Source organism: Pelobates fuscus, chromosome 3 (genome assembly GCF_036172605.1).
Source record: "Pelobates fuscus isolate aPelFus1 chromosome 3, aPelFus1.pri, whole genome shotgun sequence".
NCBI classification, from domain to species: Eukaryota; Metazoa; Chordata; class Amphibia; order Anura; family Pelobatidae; genus Pelobates; species Pelobates fuscus.
This window is the reverse complement of record NC_086319.1, coordinates 357,871,353-357,889,622: the sequence shown is the minus strand read 5'-3', so window position 1 is coordinate 357,889,622 and position 18,270 is coordinate 357,871,353. Positions and strand designations below refer to the sequence as shown.

Below are 18,270 nucleotides of genomic sequence, written 5' to 3'. Positions count from 1 at the left end.
CACTATTACTCCAATATAAACAGTAACTTTAGCACAAAGAACTCTGTGTCCACAAAGATAATTTAATAGGTAGACACAAACATTACTTCCTCTTGTGCAACTGTCATTAAAAAACACACTACGTCTTCAGTAAATACTGTTTAACCAATCTACTTTTCTACCCTACCCTTACCTTTTGTGTCACTTTACCCCAATCCCTCTAGCATGTAAGCTCATTGAGCTGGTCCCTCAACCCCTCTGTGCGTCAAACTCATCTAGTTACAATTATGTGTTTGTTAGTCCACCCATTGTACAGCTCTACGAAATTTGTTAGCGCTATATAAATATTAATAATTAGAGTGCTACAACCTTTGTGATGCCGGGTATGCTATGGAAAATAGGATATGTTTTCTCGCAATATAATATGACTCCATACAAGCAGATGTTCTTCTTATATATGCCTTTAAAGCAGCACTGTCATGCCGAACTTACCTTCCCCAATCGAGTCCTCTTCTCTCGTTCTGTCAGACTCTCTTCATTTCTTCCTGCCTGCTCTAGTTTTCTTTAAAACATAAGATAAAGTAGGGACTATTTTGTCTCATGGAAATTTTCTACGCCTGACCATCTCTGACCAGCGGAGGAGCAAAGTGTGCTTCATTTCCGGTGGTCCTAGAAATTTTCCCACAATTCTTACCTTTCCTTCGTGATCTCACAATGCTTTCTGTCAGTATTCCCAAATGTCCTGTCATTTAGACAGGACGCCGGCGAAACTACAGAATTTCATACTAACAGAATGAGAACAGTTTGTGTTAGGACGCAATTCGGGACTTTGTTCGTATCGAAATTTCATACTTACCATTAGAAGTCTTCTTTTTGTATATATCTTTTTTACAACAGTGAGCAGCCACAGGCCACAGGCTGCTCACTGTTTACTAGACATGCCCCTACTCACAATATAGTGAGTAGGGGCAGCATTTACTAATACTAAGTAACCTTTACATAGTATTAGTAAATGTGGCTGAAAGACCAATTTAGGTCTATCAGCCTTTTGGTAGATAGTTCCCTGATACCGTGGGAATTAGGGAGCTATCTACAAAGCGGCTGCAAGATGCAGCCACAGCACGAATAGGATCGGAGTTTCATTAATTCGAATGAAATTCCCATCCAAAAAAAGTCACAAACTGTTCTCATTCTGTTTGGACAAAATTCGGTAGTTTCGCCAGCGTTCTGTTTAAATATCAGGTCGTTCGGGAATACTGACAGGAAGCATCGCGAGATCACGGAGGAAAGGTAAGAATTGTGGGGAAATTTCTCTGACCATGGGAAACGGAGCACACTGTGTTCCTCCGCTGGTCAGAGATGGTCAGGCGTAGGAAACCTTCATAAGACAAAATAGTCCCTACTTTGTCTTATGTTTTAAAGAAAACTAGAGCAAACAGGAAGAAATGAAGAAGAGATCATGACAGAGGGAGAGAAGAGGAATCGATTAAAGAAAGGTAAGTTCGGAATGACAGTGCCACTAAAAAATTATGGTAAAATTCCTTAGAAGGGATCTAGCACTTAACTGGTGTCAAAGGCTGCTGTCTGAAAGATTAAATGGGCAGCACAGGCTGGAATTGACTCCCCCACTACTTTAAATGTATTTTTTTTGGTTAAAATAAATTTAAAGTAGTTACTGGGCACCATAACCCCAACATTCGGATGTAGTGGTAATGGGGTCAGAAAGCTGCATGCACTGTCTCCGGTTCAGTTTGGCTAAAACCAGGGGACCCTGAAGCACCTGCAGCCATGCAGTCAACAATATCAACTTCATCCATATTTTCACACCCTTTATTGGTATGTCAGCTGACCCACTCACTCTACCTGTCATGGGTACAAGACGTTGTTCTTGAATGGAAGACCTTTAAATGTCACTCTGTTTTATGCTAGCAGAATTTGCAGCAAATATATACATTTTAAAGAAAATAAAGCTAAAAGTTCGACACCTCAACCACATATGCCCATCAGTTCTCAGCATACATTGCTATGATGTCAGTATTGTAGTCTATTGTGTGAATTCTGCAAGCTTAAGAATCAGGAGAACCTTCATCCAAGAGGATGTGTGTTGCATATCTTGCAATGCAGGCATTATATATGGTAATTATCCTATGTGAGACTGCAAGAGTAGATTGTTTATAGTAAATGTTGTTTATAAGTTACAAGAAATGACAACTACTCAACAAGTTAATTGAAATCAGACTTTGGGGTCTATGAGCTTGTCAAGTAGGTCCTTTCTTGAAGAAGGATGCTAATGGTGGTTTAGTAATAGTAAGATGAAGATACTTGGAAGCAGTTATTTGGAACTTGTACAGAATGCACATATGGATCACAGGATCCTGTGATCTATACTGGCCCCCTGTGATATCACAGAGAAGGTGAAGGTCATAGAACTGTAGCGATCTTTGCAGTTGGATGGGATATTCTTTCTTCAGGAGTTCTTAATCTCCTCCATCTCTATTCTCTGACAAGATGATAAGAATCCTAATTTTTCTTTTAGTTATTTCTCTCGTCCTGTTACATCTTGCACTTCATTTCAAATATATTTTCCGAAATGTATCATTTTCATTGTTCATTACACAAGGTAGCTTTTTTCCTAGTCATGGAGTTGGAGAGATATCAGAATGCTGAATACCATGCCTATATACCCATATAGACCCCTTCTCTTCAACACAGATGCTTACAAGGCTTTAGAACACTCAGACTTGTCATTCATGATGGCTGCTTTATACCAAATGGGGATTAAGGTACACTGTCTGCAAATAAGTGTTGTCATCATACACTGCTCCTACTATGAAAAATATTGCCAGTATTGTCAGACCATTGTAGGAGAATGTATTTATTCCCGATAGAGCTAGAGGTGGGGTGAATGAGTGCTTGGTAGTGTTATTAATGGTGGTAACTGGTGAGTAGGAGACAGGAGGTAAGTGTAAATAACTTACAAAGGGTATGTGACACGGCTAGATGTATGTGGTGATCTGCATGTGATTGGTGGTGGTTTATATACCCACCACTTGTCGTACAAACTCACCTATAATCTGCCCACCACCATTATTTTGCACCAACTCTAAACAATGACCAGAGTTTTAGCCTCCTTTTCATACTGGTAGTAGTTTAGAACCCACCATGACACAAGGTTACCAGTTTATGCAGCCTAGAGCCTTTACATTTCACAGCAGCTTGTAGAGGTTCGAATATCTCAGCAGTGTATTTCAGATGACTTTTCCAGTTGGCAGAGTGCAGACTTCTCTCTGTACACACCTTTGCTCTAAATTTCTCCTACTTTAGAGACAGATCTTCTACGTTTCAGTTATGGATCTATAGTGAGATTCTAGAACCTCTCACACGTTCCTTGCGTAGGAGAATAGATAAGTACATGGACATATGTCTACAGTGGGTTGAACTCCTACCCTCGGCTGTTTCTGAAGATTTGTACTGATCCGGTTATTTATCAGTCCTTGAAGTTCAAGAATAATATTGTTTCTCATTTTTACTTTTCATAATTATTCCCATCTATAATAATTTTATCTTCTTTTTGTTTATTTCCTGGGTTGCCTCCTACTTCTGACCTTTTTTAAAACTTCTTTTTTTTTAATCATTTGTTATGCCCTTGTCATGGCATAGCATTGCTTTAAAGAAAAGTATTTGTTGTACTAGCCAAATTGATTGCAAATTTAAAGTTATTCAGCTATCCGTTGACTTGGGCTCAATGGCTTTACAATTGAAGTGATGGTGGTGCGTGTTTGCTTCCTTTAAACTTTTCAGAAGAAGGGGTGGGTATGTTGCACGTATCTCCTCGATCTCATCCAAGAGTACCTGCTCTATTTGGAAGAAGCAAGCTTCATATAAGAATATATTTTAATCTATGCACTCACAGTGCTGAGATTGAACATATACCTAGATGGATGTAAACTTGTCATCCACATGATGAATGAGTGCGGTATTCTACTCTGAGGCAATCCAAGGGGCAGAATGAGCACAGCAAACAGCTCCGAGATAATTCAAAAAGTAGAATGAATAGAGTAATCTATTCTGAAACCAGTCCAGGAGGAAGAATGAATATGATAAATAACTCTAAGCCAATCAGAGGGCAGAATTAATATAGTACTCCACTCTGAGCCAATCCAGGTTCAATCAAGTAAACAAGCCTCAGCCAATTCAGGATTCAGAATGCATACAGTAAGCTAGAGGTGGGAAAGTGAATAATATTGACCTATTCTGGGTGAAAGAATGAATATAGCACATCACACAGAGCCAATCTGGGGTGGTAGAATAACTATAGTAGTGGTGTAATAGTGGGCACGTTAATAGAGATAACAAATCTAAACCAGTCCAAGGACAAAATACATACACTATACATCTACATAGAAACAATATAGGGCAAAACAAATATATGGTAAATAAATTCCTTTTATTCAATCCAGTGGACATATTGAACGTGGCAAACTGTGGGGTAATTTAAGGCAACACAATATATATAGTAATTATGTCACAGCAAATCAGCAAAACTCCCACATTTCTCAGCCATCAGAGAATTGCGTCACGGCCCTAATCGAGAACGGTCTTATTTGTCAGCCATCCAGAGAAATGGCTCCAGATTCATTTACAGCACAACGCACAATAAAACAAACTAAAAACAAACAAACCCTGAAACTAAACCAAGGGAATGAAAACACTTTATAGGGAGCATCATATGCAGCAAGGGATTCTGGGATGTGGCATACAAATAAAGAACATTTATAACCTTTGGCGTATATATCTATGTTAACGAGGAAGGATAAAGCAGCAGTGAAATTGTGGTTTAATAAAGAGGTATATCAGGGAAATTATAAACCCTTTTTAATGCAGGGTACATTCAATGTCACACTGTGCCTAAACAAAAGCAGCAAAATAGGTAACATCTTGTTATAGGAGTTAATCATAGCATGATGCCAGCCTTGCAAGGTCAGTGTTTAAAATGCAAAGTATGCTGAAAACGACACACTGCTTGTGGTCGGCCACAACCCAGAATTCTCCTCTGCATCTAAACTACTGATTAGCAGAGAACAGATAGCTGGGTGAATAATCTATTATTTTAGCTCATCGGTGGGAGAAATAGGTTTGTTGCCAGTCAAGCTCAGATTTACAAATGAGTGCTAAAAAAAAAAAAAAAAAAAAATTCATTCAGAATAGAAAAATTAAAATAAAAATCCAATTTAGCTAACAAGCATTAAAAAAACAAAACAAAAAAAACGAACAGATAAAAAATGGAATAAATAAACTAACAAATGAACTAATGCATAATCACCCGCTTCAAATGCATAGCAATTCAACACAAACCAATCTCTAGGGACTCCTTCCAGACCAAGATGTACTGACACGCTGCTTGTACTTGGAATATGCCTGACAGTGATTCACTTGTCTGTAAGTAGGCAGGGTTATACTATTTCTGATGTAGCCGTGGCCCTTTGGCCTCCAGAATAGCATGGGGCAAACAATGTATCTGGTTGTGTCATGTAACCCTCCTTTTAGCAAATATAAATGTCAGTATTCCGGTTTTTTTTTTATTCCTTTTTTTTTTCCAAGTGCTTTGGTGTTAAAGAATGCTAGCTTTCAGTGTTCAGAACGCTTTACTGACATTTCATTTTAGGTTTTATTTAATACACAGTGACCTGTGATGGTGTTTATTTACTAAAACTGGAAAATTAACCCAGCTGTAATATTAATTGAGCTGGGTATTATAAAGAAGAGACAGGGAAATTGGACTATTTTTTTTAAAAAAAATAACAAATTAATGTAATAGTAATAGATCTCAATTTAATATTTTTGGATAAACTTTTTTTTTTCTTTCAATGATTGAATATTTTTGGATAAGTATGTGAAATAATTTAATTTGATATATCGATATATATATATATTTTAAAAATTATTAAAAATAAAAATCATTTAAAACGTTTATCAAAAAATATTAAATTATTTAAAAATCTTATAAAAAAATTATGAAGTTGAGGTCAGAGTCAGAAAAATAGCATACGTTGTTAAAGTTTATCAAATTTAGTAAATAAGTCCCGTCAAAGCTGATAAAATTATGTTTTTTTTTCCAACTATTTTTTTCCCCCAACATTTTGCATTTGCTAACTTCACTGTTTAGGAAACAAACCCCATTTATTGAACGTTTCTATGTAATTCTCTGTACATTATTCATTAACTCGAAATGAAGATTTATAGAAAATGTTTTTAACACAATGTAATTTCTCCAATCTTTTCAGCCTTTCGCTACATCTTCTCTTCTTTTGTCATCATAGAAAAGGCTTGTTTCAGCAAGATTGTTGAAACATCACCGTTAAGTACTATTTGATTGTATTTGTAAATTAAAGAACTCTAAATGTTGTAACACAAAAAGGACCATACATAAGTGTTTCATTCTGCATTCTCAACCTAGTGAACAATTTCCCATACTCTCAAGCTAATTAGAATTTTTTTTAAAGCGTACAATTATTTTTCTCTATAGAACAACTCAATTCAATAGTTCAATAGTTATATAAAAAATATAAAACTGTGAGAATATGCGGTTGCAAAGAGTTAATCTGTATGCAATATGGCTCCAATCTGGTAAAACTGTTGACCAGATTGTTGTACCTAAATCTGGGATAATGTTTTTAGAGACTGACTGGGGGTTGCTAAAACAGATGTTTCATAACTATATTATACAATCATGTTTTTGTATCAAACTTGAATAGGTCATATTCCTCCATTTAATGTCACTTATATGTGATCTATGTTTAACCATAACAGATCATTTTCCTCCTTTGAATATTACTGATATTTGTATATATCTACTTTTTGTAGATCATTTAACCCCAAAGGAATCTGGTCTGGATTCCAAATATACTTGCACAGAGAAGAGATTGGGGGCACACCCGAAAGCTGCATTATGTAAGAAAGGTGCTGCCGCAGTGACCAAAATTCATACAGAAAAAACGAGTTACGGCACACTCAGACTTGTAAAAATTCATAACTAAGAAGGCTACTATACAACGCCTATCTAAGAGAATAAATATGGGAATTTAGTTCCACCATATATATATATAGGAATCCAGAATCATGAACCAAAACGAAAAGAGTAAGCTCTTGGGCATAACTGTTGGTTCGTGATTCTCGTACATTTTGGCTAAGAGTTTGGTAATTTGCTTGATCACCCTATCGACACAAATTCTAATGAATTGCAGTTCGGACCAAAACAAATCTTCAAGTCTAGTCTCAACCTATCTTTATCTTCTAGACTATAAGTTCATTATCACTTTCTGATGCGTCTGTATATCTTAATAAATAAACTGCTGTCCTGCATACCAATATTATACCAAGCTGAATAATTTGTATTATGAAATGATAATAATACATAATAGCTTTAGATACATCTAGTTGTAAGATGGAAAGTTTAGATGTTTATTTTTTTTGGCTGAAATATGTAGAAAACAATTTGGCAGGAAAATCCCAATTTATTTATCTGCCAGTGAATGTTAAGCATTCGTGACTCCCAGGTTAGAGAGATCCCTGAATTAATTAGGTGTTAATTAGCTTTCTGTGGGATGATTAAATTCAGTGGATGGTGGGAAAGAGGGATCGGAGAGTAAATCAAGGAGAGAACACGAAAAGATGGAGAGATACAATATTGTGGAGGATGGATGGAAACCGAGAAAGAAAGATGGGGGAGTGGATAGAGCTTCAGAAGTGAGATAGTATCCAGTATTAATACAGAGAGAGATTTATTCGTTACACTGATAACTGCTGAGAAGTGATAATGGAGATACACATTTAGGCCGAAATAGTCTAGCTGAGAACAAAAAAAGACGGCTGAACTTTTTTTTTATCCAATTCAGCTATTTTGACCTAAACTTTGCTATCACCTTGTCAAAAGTCACCTAAGCTCTGTTTTGTGGAGTCGTGGTCCCCTTTGTCAGGCCAGTGAAACCTGCAGATGATGGATTTAGCTACCGATGGAAGAATAAAGACAAATGGCTTCTGGATAACAGACTTAATGTAGAAATGCAGATCTAGTTTCTATTACCTTTAATGAATTCAGCTTCTCCAAGAGACTGGCAATGGGTGCTGTAATGTTTTTTATCAAGCACCACATATGTGAAGTTTAAAACAGTTTGAAAAACCATGGGAGAAATGTAACAGTGTTCAAAAAAGTGTCTTTGCTTTAATCTGTCCGTATTTACATTATTATTACCGTATTATTATTATTATTTTAACAATTATGTAAAGTAATATCCATTTTAGAAAAAGCTACCAAAAAAAGTGAAATAGAATGGTTTTGTAGTGGAAAAAGAAATAAATCAAGTTGATATGTCATCAAAACAATGAGTGTATTCAAAAGAAGGCGGCCCAAAAGAGACAACATACACTTTTTTTTTATATGTTTTAGTAAATTTCACTAAAAACTACCAAAACCACCAGAAAAGGCACAAAACTGTATACAACACTATAAGTCTCTATAACATAATACGTCTCCTAAATGTTAATGGCTGCAGTGAACTTGATGCTTTGTTTACTTGTGTTTAATTCTCTAGTGTAATTTAAGAATGGCAAATTAGTCTATTAAGGTTTTATATCACATTTTTTGTCAGAAACACAATGGCTAGTTTTATGTCAGGGATGTTTTCTTCTGTTCAGAATGTCCCAAGGCATAAAATCTACAAGAGTACCCCCTACACCCATAACATGTATAACAAACATGAACAAAAAGCTTTTCTGAACTGGCTGTTGGTGTAATTTGCATTCCCACGGATGTTTTCAGTCTCCAAATTTAAAATGGATTTTATTGGAATTTGTACCATTTGTTTTTCTCGTAAGCATCCCAAACATTTTGAAGTTTTGAATATATATACATTTTCACCCCCACCCCTGCACTTCAGATCAATACCTATTAGAACCACTTTGGCGCAACTACAACTGTGAGTCTTTTGGGTTACAATTGTTCATCATTTTTATTGGCAACATTTTTGACTTGTTTTGAACTTTGAAATACAGCAGTTTTTAAACTTCTGCACAGATCTCAATTAGTTTGAGGCCTGGGCTTTGAACTGCCCATGCTATGACCTTCAAATCCTTGACAACTCTTTGAAAACTCTAGTGTAACTTTAAAAGTGTGTTTATGGTCATTATTCTGCTGGAAGATGACCACCTCCATCCCAGCTTTGGTGTAATGCAGTAAGTTTACTTCCAGTATTTGGCTCAATTTATCTACTCTTAATTCCTCTCTACTCTTAATTAAGTTTTCTAGCACCCGAAAATGAAATGGATTACTGAAATGTATTGTTTTGAACGTTTGGCAAACTTCTAATGGCATTTGATAGAGATGTTTAGTTCTCGCCATATGTCCATGAAGACCAGCTTCATGCAACATCAAAGTAATATTTATCCCAACAATATTTTTCCAATTTGAGCTGCAGATATCTGCATCTTCTGAGCTTCTATTGACCTCGTGGTTGCCTTGTGACCCAATGCCCTCCTTACTTGGTAACTGAGTACTGGTGGACGATCTTCTCTCGGCAGAATAACAGTTGTAACATATTCTTATAATTTTTAATAATGAATTTGACTGTGCTCAAAGGGATATTCCAAATTTTAAATATATGTATTTATAACTCAACCCGGGTTGTGCAACTCCAGAAATTTATCAGGCTTTTTTTTGATAGTCTCTTGGTATTAATGATGTTGTTTGTCTAAATATGCTTTCTTAGAAACTCTTGTACTTTCCATGAACAAATATGTTTATTTTAAATCACATAACTGTTTGTGACCTCTGATTAACTGTTATGTGGCCATAGAAGACAGTTTGCATCATCAGAGCTTATTTAAGGGTTTCATAGATAAGGTTAGCTAATCTTTTTTTAATTTTTTTTTAAAAATATAATTAAGTATTGTTTCACGAACATAAGATTTACTATGCATTTTATAATTCTAATGTATCATTTGAAGTGACATTTTTGTTTATAGAACCATCACAATAACTAATAACGTTTTGGGGAAAGAATAGACAGAGTAAGACAGGACTAGTGAGAAATGGTGGTAGCTTGACGATGAATGTAAAAAGGGATTTTCGCTGAAGCGTGAATTGTTGGGCATTCACATTTTTACATTTTAGCCCAAAAGAGCAGTTATTCTATACTGAAATTTGTAATTCACTTTGATTTCCTGACAAATCACTTCTCTTCGGAATAACCCTGATATAGAAATAGATTGTATGTGGATTGAAACCATTATTACAAACGGGAATCCAATATTTTTACGTGCATTCATGCGTTAGGACGATATGAGCACCAATGACTCATTTACTAGATCAACTTTGTTTGGGCCTAGGGCACCAAGATGGAAAGTACAGCAGGCTATGGCGTGGCTTCTCTTACCGATTAGAAATTTTTTCATAGACTTCAATATAGAAATGGGTAAATCCTTACTCTACGAAGAGAATCCAGCCTCATATGTTAATTTTAACAGACGGGTTCTCAGTGCTTTTCAGAGGACCAAGGAAGCAAAACATTTGTTGCCTCAGTTCTCTTGTGCATGGCCTCCGGATGATGAGGCAGGGATATGACTGATGCCACGTCCCAGTGCTGTCTATGTTAAAGGTCCCGCACAGTGTGTGAGTAGAGACAGTGAAAACCAAGAGGGCAAAAGTGTGTTTCCTTTAGTAGACCGACAGAAATAAGCCCCCTTCCTGCAAGGAAATGTAGGCAAGTGGAAAGGGGGGAGAGGGTGGGGGGATGCAATATAATTTAGAAATAAAAATCTTGCTAATGAGATTAGCAGGTGGGAATGTAAAATGCCTTAGATGTAAAGGTTCTATAGATGTATGAGATTCCCCAATAGGGGATTGGGAGCAGCAGAGAGTTTTATATAAACAAAGCAAAACCAAGTTTGATACAGACACAGAGACGTGTTAGGAGAGACTGACAGACATAAGAGAGACAAAAGGGGAGAGCTGAAATGACAGGGAGAGGCCGACATGAATGGTAAGGGCATAAGGCAAGACATAGGACATCAAATATACATGTTATATAGTTGCATATCTGTGCGATGCATGTGAGGGGTAATAATCCATATATTTGCTTTAATAGGCTTGGCTGGGCCTAGCACAATAAAAATGAATTACGTCACTGATAGATTCTATACATTAAAATGAATTGATCAGAGTTTCCTCATTGCAGTGATCATTTACCAAAGCAGGACGCATTGAAGAATCAGTGATCCAGAACCCTGTCTAAGATCAATCACTGGATGAGGACTTTCAGATTCCATGAGGTGGGTCGTGGATGTGAATTCACCATAGAAACCAGAAGGCTCAACAATCAGCATTCAAACCAGGAGCCTCCGGGGCATAACCAGAGAAAAGTCAGTCCGCTAATCACAGTGAATTCCTTACAGACTGAGTAGCACAATCGTGTATGCATTCTGTTACTTCACAATTTTATTTTATTCCCCACAACCTTGTGTCTAAATATATAATTCCCCTCTAGATTTAAAGCTAACAGGCAGAGTTTTCTTCTCCTTTTATTACAATTACCAATGTTATTTTAGCATAATTTGTAAAGCACTCTGGATAGGAGCAGTGTATAAGAACCGTTTAAATAAATACAAGTCCAGAGTCCAGATAATGCGAAAAAATTTGGAAATTTAGGAGAAGGAAAAATGCTAAAAAAAAAAGAGGTTTCTTACCTTGAGTGGAAGAAGTCAATAATATGGCGGCTGAACAGAGACCCCACAGAACCAGCCAGGCCCCCGCCATACCGCTCTGCACAACCCAATCAATGAGTACTCCTCTGTAACATCACCGCGCCGGCAAAGGAGGTCTGTAAGACAAGGAAAGCATCCAGATAAATGTATTAACACTTTAATGAAATTCTTAATACATTATATATCTGCACCCCCAAGAAAATGCCACGAAGTATAGGGGATGGAACTACCTTCTTGAACCATTATGTGAAAACACACGCAAGAAGAGGAAAAATAAATACATTTGTAACATTTGGTTCTGCTCATTCCTCCAAATGGGTATATAGACGGTTCTGTTTCCAATGTTTTTACTCCCTCTTATAATAAAACGCATATTACAAAATGTTTGTTTTAAAAGAAGTGTTACAAACAAGAAAACAAATTTAGATGCATATTGGATGTTGTGTTATCGTCATCCAAACACGAAACCTATATGTATTTGTTTTTTATGTATGTTTGCAAGTGTGTGTGTGTGTGTGTGTTGTGTGCATTTGTGTGTGTATGCCAACCAGAGATTTATCAGAAGGTTTAGTTATGGAAAGGGTTAAAGAGACTCAGCATCTGCCATGTTGGAAGGCACAGACTGTGTGACAAGTAAGGGCAGTCCTTCATGTCCATTCACAGTAAAGGTGGTGACAGACTACATTTATTATATATGTGTGAGATTGCAGGCTGATGTAAAGCAGTTTCTCTCACCCTGTACCTCCTCCATCGCTCTACCCTCCCCCTATGGTATTAGTGCGTGGCTTCCCAGATGCAGCTCTCCCTCATCTCCTGTGTTTCCCATCCATTTCCCCCTCTGCCATCATGTCTTCCTTCCTAACCCACTCTTCCCTTTTACTTTATTACCAGGTTAGTTTCCCAGCAAACACATATCTCTATCTATATATCTATGTATCTATCTCTGTCTGTCTGTCTGCCTCTATGTCTGTCTGTCTTTCTCTAACACCCATCTATGTATCTGACTGGTGTCTGTTCGTTATTCTGTCTGTTTGTCATTCTGTTCGTGTGTGTATATTGATATTTTCCCAACTCTCCAAATGAATCTATATGATTTTTTTTTCTGTCATTCTGTGTGTGTCTGTCTGTTTGCCCTTATTTACATTTAGATAAACCGTAATAGATGTCCAGCTGCATATCATATCAGCAGGGTCGTTTTTCTTTGGCTTTTCTTTATATTAAGTCGCTCTCCATCCATACTCTCTTTTTTTCCATCTCCCTCTTGTCTTTTAATATCCCTGCCATGCTCTACATTTCCTGATTTCAGGCTCCCTTCCCCCTTCTTTATTAATCCTGGCACGCAGCCTTTCTCTCACACACCTTTCTCCACCTCTCTCCTTCGCTGGGCTAAAATCACCACTGTTCCTGCAGCCACCACCAAGGATATCCTCTAGTCTAGAACACACATTCCTAAAGCAACGCCACATATACCCCTGGGGTTCTTCTGGACTATTCAGTGAGTCCTTTAAATATGATAATACTTACAGTAGGAAATATTAATTTTTGGGCACTTGTTGAATGAAAGGTTTATATTTGACCAACGATTGTTCTATTAGACAGTCCTTATTGTCAGTCATAGAATAACAATTTTACCCCATCCTTTCTCACACTCGGCTACACAGACACTCACTCACAGTACGCTAACATCTCCATCATACAACGCACCTTCCACTACGGTAACTTCCCCATCCCCACCATGCTCTGCTGTACAGGCACTTACCTCCAGGTTCATCACATTATAAAGCATGGTCAGCTACATAGGCCTTCATCCACAGTACAGTAATGTCTACATCTAGCAGCATACCCTTACACAGGCTGAAAAATGTAGCCCTGGTCAACAGAAATTCACCCCTGCTGAGTGAGCCCTGGACCCTCCTGAAACGCAGTGACAAGTAACTTTTTGTAAGGTTACCTGTGGATGTCAGAGGTACTAACTCTGGGTTTAGTTGGGTATTTTGCCTCCAGGATTTAAGCCATACCTTCTGGCAGTGTTATAGATGCAGATCACACCTCCTGATACAAGTGTCATTCTGGCATCAATTATTACATGAACCACCCCCTGTTCATACACGTGCCATTCTGAGAATGATGCTGGGCACTCTGAATCCATGTCCTTTTCTAACGACGACATTAGGTGTCCCCCACTGGCTGAAGTTGATGTGAAAGGAGCATGGGTGGAGCTGAGCCAGCGCCGAGGGACATCAGCGCTGGACCCAGGTAAGTGACTGAAGGGATTATTAACTCCTTCTGCATCACCGGGAGCAGGGGGGAGGGAATCTTGACAGAGAGGGAAGCTCTGTCACTATAGTTTCCCTTTAAGTCTGCCCACCCTGAGGACAAGCAAATAAATCCAGACTTGCAGACCAGGAAGGCAGAGGGTAGCAGCTCTAACCTTTAAAGTCCTGTAAGTACAGTCCTTCATGTTACAGAAACAATTTTCAATTTTATGTTTTTTTTCCCCAGGCTCCTTTTTTCCCCCAATCTGGCCTTGACAGCAACACATCAACACCACACCATCCTACCTCATACCCCAGAGCAAGATTCTAGTCACCGGCAGGAGGGAAGCGCTCCCTTCTACCAGGTCCTCGGTGTGCGGCTGTGGTAGAATCAGAGGCGGCGAGGGAGCTCTGATCTCCCTGCTCTGCTACCTCGCGTGCCGTTTGCTGATGGTGCGGGAGCTGGAATATGATGTAATTTTCCATCTCCCAGCATCAGTAGACAGCCCGCGAGGCGCAAGGGAGCGTAGCAGGGAAATCACAGCTCCCTCGCCGCCTCTGATTCTACCACAGCCACACGCCTCCCAGCAGCCCCACTAGACCCCAGGGATAGATCCATGCCAGCTCTCCAGGTAGGGAAGCTGGGTGAAATTTTTTTAATTATAAAAATTATAATTAATGAATGTATGTGTGTGTGTCTGTGAGTGAGTGTATGTGTATGTATGTGGGTGAGTGTGTGTGTATGTGTGCATGTGATTGTATGTGAGTGCATGTGTGTGTATGTGAGTGTATGTATGTGCTGTTAGTGTATGTGTGAACATGTGAGTGTATGTGTGCATGTAAGTGTATGTGTGTATGTGTGTATGAGTGTGTCTGTTAGTGTGTCTGTGTGTCTGTCAGTGTGTGTTTGTGAGTGTCTGTCAAATCAGTGAGAGTATGTTTGTCATTGAGTCTGTGTGTGACTATCAGTGTGTCTGTCAATGAGTGTTTGTCAGTGTGTGTGTCTGTCAATTAATGAGTGTGTGTCAGATCAGTGAGTGTGTGCCTGTCACTGACGTCTGTGTGTTTGTCATTGAGTGTGAGTGTGTGACTGTCAGTGCATATCTGCCAGTGTGTGTCAAATGAGTGACGTCTGTGTGTTTTGTCATTGAGTGTGCGTGACTGTCAGTGTGTATACACCACTGAGTGTAGCATGGCAGAGCAGAGCACGGTACAGTAGCTTCTGTTTCCTGTACCCAGCCGGACTGATAGGAGATGCTCACTGAGAGAGCACTTCCTGTCAGTCCAGCTGGGTACAGAAAACTGAAGCTCCTGTATGGAGATCCGCTACGAGAGAGGTAGGAGACACACTAGGAAGGCGAGGGGACCACTAAGGGGGTGGGGAATGCACATGGAGCAGAAGGGGGAGAAACACTTAGGCTAGGGAAAGGAGGGGACCACTAATGGATGGGGAGGGGAGATGGGTTGGATGTGAAAGAAACACACAGCAGAGCCTGAGAAGGTGAAAAAGAGACACACAAAGGAGCTGGGAGGTGTAAAAGACACAAGGGGGCTGGGAGAGAAGGAGTCACACAAAGGGGCTGGGAGGAGTAAGACACACAAAATGATACAAAGAGGGGGGAGATAAGATACTCTAAATACATTTAAAAGAGGGGATAAGAAACACACAAGGGAGGTTAAGAGGCACACAGGTGAAGATGTTATTTTTGGGGGGTGGAAAAATGCATCTTTGTCTATGTACTCAAAAATCCTTGCACCAGCCCTGACCAGCACTAAACACAGCACAGACCGCACCACCTTACTCTCCATCATGACCTTCAACACAGTGTAAGGGCTACCCCATCATCTTTGCAGACTCTGTTATGCAGACACTGACCCAAAATTCCGTAAGTCCAATCTGCTACAAGACACTCACTTACAGTACATACACTACCCCATCCTCTAGTATAGAACACTTCTACATGAATTCACATCCAACGTGCAGGCAACACTTTCCATCCTCAAGCACACTCTGCTATACATACTTTATATTCACAGAACATTTGCACTGTCTGCTGTTCCAGCCCATACAGGTCACACTCCATATTTAATATATATTACAGGCAAAATAATCTTACTAAAGCAGAAAAGAATGCACTCTTAGAATTACAAAATGATGAGAACATTGTTATCAAATCGGCCGATAAAGGAGGTGGCGTGGTTATATTACCAAAAGATTTGCACATTAAAGAGGCGATTAGACAATTAAATGACCCTAATGTCTATGAAAAATTAGACAAAGACCCCACCAGTAATTTTAAATTCATTTTTAAAAAACGGCCGAGAACAGAATATTTTAACTAAACATGAGTTCAAATTTTTAAATACCTCCCATCCCAAAATGGACTCCAGTATGTTGGCATGACAACTAGAAATCTCAAAACAAGGCTAGCAGAACATTACCGTAATATTTCTAAAGGTTATGAAAATCACTCATTATCAAAGCACTTTCTGATACACAATAAAAATCCTACATTACTCAAATGTATAGGTATTGATACATGTGAAATTTCATGGAGAGGAGGAAATATCAAAAAGACTCTAGGAAGTAAAGAAATGGAATGGGTTTATAATTTGAAGACCCTCATCCCACTAGGTCTTAATATAGAATTTAATCTTTTTAATTTTTTGTAAATATAACATATATTTTTATTACCATTTTTTTTATATTTTATTATTTATTTTTATTATTATTTTAAAATTATTCTCTTATTACTCTCCAAGTACATTCTATTCTGCTATACTTACCTTTTATATGCATATATTATTCATATTTATGTTTCATTTTGTTGTTATAGTATGTCTAGCAACCCTTGTCGGGTTTTGAACTTTTGAAGTGTATGGTCTTGAGCAGCCACCGGCACCATACAGCCTCTCAGGATATCTTCTCTTACCATTATCGTTCACTCCGCCCCAGAGTGTCATGCCCGGAAGTTGTCCTTTGCTGGACTGCGTGTGCGTTCCACTAGGGGACAGGGGCGTATTAGCCGCGAGGCAAACAAGGCATTTGCCTTGGGCGGCATTTTCCAGGGGGCGGCAAAAAACGCCGCCCCCAAATGCCCAAGGCAAATGTCTTGTTAGCCTTGCGGCTAACAGACATGCTGGGCTGGTTGCTGGGCGGCCGGCGAGGGAGCTCTTCCCCTGAGCTCTCTGCTCAGCTCCCTCGCGCGCCGCCCGCAGAGTGAGACTGGGAGCCGGAATATGACGTCATATTCCGGCTCCGCCTCCCAGCCTCACTCTGCGGGCGGCGCGCGAGGGAGCTGAGCAGAGAGCTCAGGGGAAGAGCTCCCTCGCCAGCCGCCCAGCCTGCCCGCCAGTGCCGTCCTGCAGCCACTGGACCACCAGGGAATGGGAGAACCTCCCCCACCCCCAGCATTCCCAAAGGTATGGGGGGGGGAGTAAATTAAAAAAAAAAATGTGTTAATGTGAGTGTGTGTGTGTGTGTGTTAGTGTGTGTGTGTGTCTGTTAGTGTGTGTGTGTGTGTTAGTGTGTGTGTGTCTGTTAGTGTGTGTCTGTGACTGTGTGTGTTAGTGTGTGTGTGTGTGTCTGACTGTGTGTGTCTGACTGTGTGTGTCTGTGTGTCCGACTGTGTTTGTCTGTTAGTGTGTGTGTCCGACTGTGTGTGTTTGTTAGTGTGTGTGTCTCACTGTGTGTGTCTGTTAGTGTGTGTGTCCGACTGTGTGTGTTTGTTAGTGTGTGTGTCAGACTGTGTGTGTCTCACTGTGTGTGTCTGACTGTGTGTGTTTGTTAGTGTGTGTGTGTCCGACTGTGTGTGTCAGACTGTGTGTGTCTCACTGTGTGTGTCTGTTAGTGTGTGTCCGACTGTGTGTGTTTTTTAGTGTGTGTGTCTGACTGTGTGTGTTTGTTAGTGTGTGTGTGTCCGACTGTGTGTGTTTGTTAGTGTGTGTGTCCGACTGTGTGTGTTTGTTAGTGTGTGTGTCTCACTGTGTGTGTCTGTTAGTGTGTGTGTGTCCGACTGTGTGTGTTTGTTAGTGTGTGTGTCCGACTGTGTGTGTCTGTTAGTGTGTGTGTGTGTCCGACTGTGTGTCTGACTGTGTGTGTCTGTTAGCTAGTGTATGCGTATCTGTCAGTGAATGTGTGTGTATTTAGAAGGCGGGGCAGGGGGGAAGGGTCGGGTGGGGGTGGCGCGCGCGCGGGGTGGGGGGGTGTCTGAGTTTTGTCCTGCCTAGGGCAGCACAAAACCAAGATACACCACTGCTAGGGGATGCATACACTCGT

General features: G+C 39.4%; 1 protein-coding gene across 5 annotated transcripts in view; it reads right to left on the bottom strand.

Moving 5' to 3' along the window:
- The window catches only part of ADGRL1 (adhesion G protein-coupled receptor L1), a 283,392-nt gene that overhangs the window by 147,083 nt on the left and 118,039 nt on the right, over positions 1–18,270 (bottom strand). For all 5 annotated transcript variants that reach the window (XM_063449237.1, XM_063449241.1, XM_063449242.1 and 2 more), the window contains exon 2: positions 11,719–11,852. In XM_063449237.1, coding sequence (XP_063305307.1) covers positions 11,719–11,788 — 70 coding nt within the window. In that variant the 5' untranslated portion in view covers positions 11,789–11,852. The remainder of the gene's footprint in view (positions 1–11,718; positions 11,853–18,270) is intronic.